The sequence below is a fragment of the Rhea americana genome, unplaced genomic scaffold (genome assembly GCF_003343005.1).
Source record: "Rhea americana isolate MKP2758 unplaced genomic scaffold, rheAme1 scaffold_411, whole genome shotgun sequence".
In the NCBI taxonomy this organism is placed as follows: Eukaryota; Metazoa; Chordata; class Aves; order Rheiformes; family Rheidae; genus Rhea; species Rhea americana.
Window position 1 is genome coordinate 200,382 of NW_028186548.1, and position 1,232 is coordinate 201,613.

General features: G+C 72.7%; 1 protein-coding gene across 1 annotated transcript in view; it reads right to left on the reverse strand.

Moving 5' to 3' along the window:
* Positions 1–1,049, reverse strand: part of FMNL1 (formin like 1) — an 11,048-nt gene extending 9,999 nt beyond the window's left edge. Inside the window, 5 exon segments of the mRNA XM_085314785.1 lie at positions 54–194; positions 307–390; positions 532–605; positions 690–773; positions 890–1,049. Coding sequence (XP_085170911.1) covers positions 54–194; positions 307–390; positions 532–605; positions 690–773; positions 890–967 — 461 coding nt within the window. The 5' untranslated portion in view covers positions 968–1,049.
* Between the last annotated feature and the right edge of the window lie 183 nt (positions 1,050–1,232).

Sequence of the window (1,232 nt, forward strand, 5' to 3'; positions counted from 1 at the left end):
CAGCGAGCGGGTGCCGGCGGCGAGCAGGGAAGGCGCCGGGCCGCGCGCCCTACCTGACGGTGAGGTGCCGCGCTTTGGAGGAGCCCTGCGTCGGGGACGACGAGTTGCTTTTGCTCAGGTCTTCCACCGAACGCTCCAGGGATTTGCCCTTGTCCGAACCGGGGCTCCCGTTATCCGCGTTCTCCATGTCGTACCTGCAAGAGGGCCCCGGGGCAGTGAGGGGGGGAGGGACGGGGAACGTCGGGGACGGGCGCGCGGGGAGAGCAGCTCCTCGCCGGCGCCGCGCGGGCCGCGCCGGGCACTTACGCGACGGCGCACTGGGCGAAGGCCAGGTACTCGAGCAGCACGTCCAACCCCTTGTTCTCCTCGTTGAGGAACTCCTGGACCCAGCTGGCGAGCGGCGCCGACGGGGAGACGCCGTGAGCCCCAGGGTGCCCCCCGCGGCCCTCCCGCCTCCTTCCGCCGCGGCTCCGGCACCGGGGGTCAAACCGAAACGGGGGCCGGGCACCAGGCCGGCGTCCCCGTCCTTACCCGATATAGTTGGTGCGCAAGGAGATCTCCAGCTCCCGGAGCACCTGCGTCGACTCCTGCGCTCGCCTCTTGAACTGGGGTGGGAGGGGTGGGGAGAGCCGTCGGCGCCGGGCCCCCGCGGCGGCGAGGGGCGCGCGGCGGCGGCGGCGGCACCTCACCTTCCTGCTCACGCCGCCCGTGTCCACGTAGCTCTTCAGCTTCTGGATGTAGGCGGCCGGCGGGTTCTTCACCTGGAACCGCTCCTGCCGAGGGCGGCGGGAAGGGTTGGGGCGTCCGCAAGCATTTCGTCGGGTTTACGGAGCCGTGCCGTCTCGGAAAGGGGAATCCCGGCGCCGTGCCGCGGCGCTYGGGGCCTCACCTGGTCGCAGACGAGCTCCCATTTCTTCTCGTTGTCRTACTGGTTGAGCAGCTTCATCTTATCCGGGGGCAGGTTCATGGAGCTCTGCGGGGAGACGGGCGTCGGGGCCGGGCACCGGCGCGACCGCGGGCCGGCYGCTCGGAGGCTCCCGAGCCTCGGCCCGCCCGGCCCTGCCGAAGGCTCCGCGGAGGCGGCCGGAGCGTCGGCGACCGCACCGAAACCCGTGTTCACCTCCGGCGACGCCCGCGAGCCGTGTTCGCATCCGCGCGCGCCGGCAGGATGTGGCACCGGGCGGGTCGAAACCCGGCGGCGGTTGCTTTTCCTCCCGGCGCGGGCGGCACGG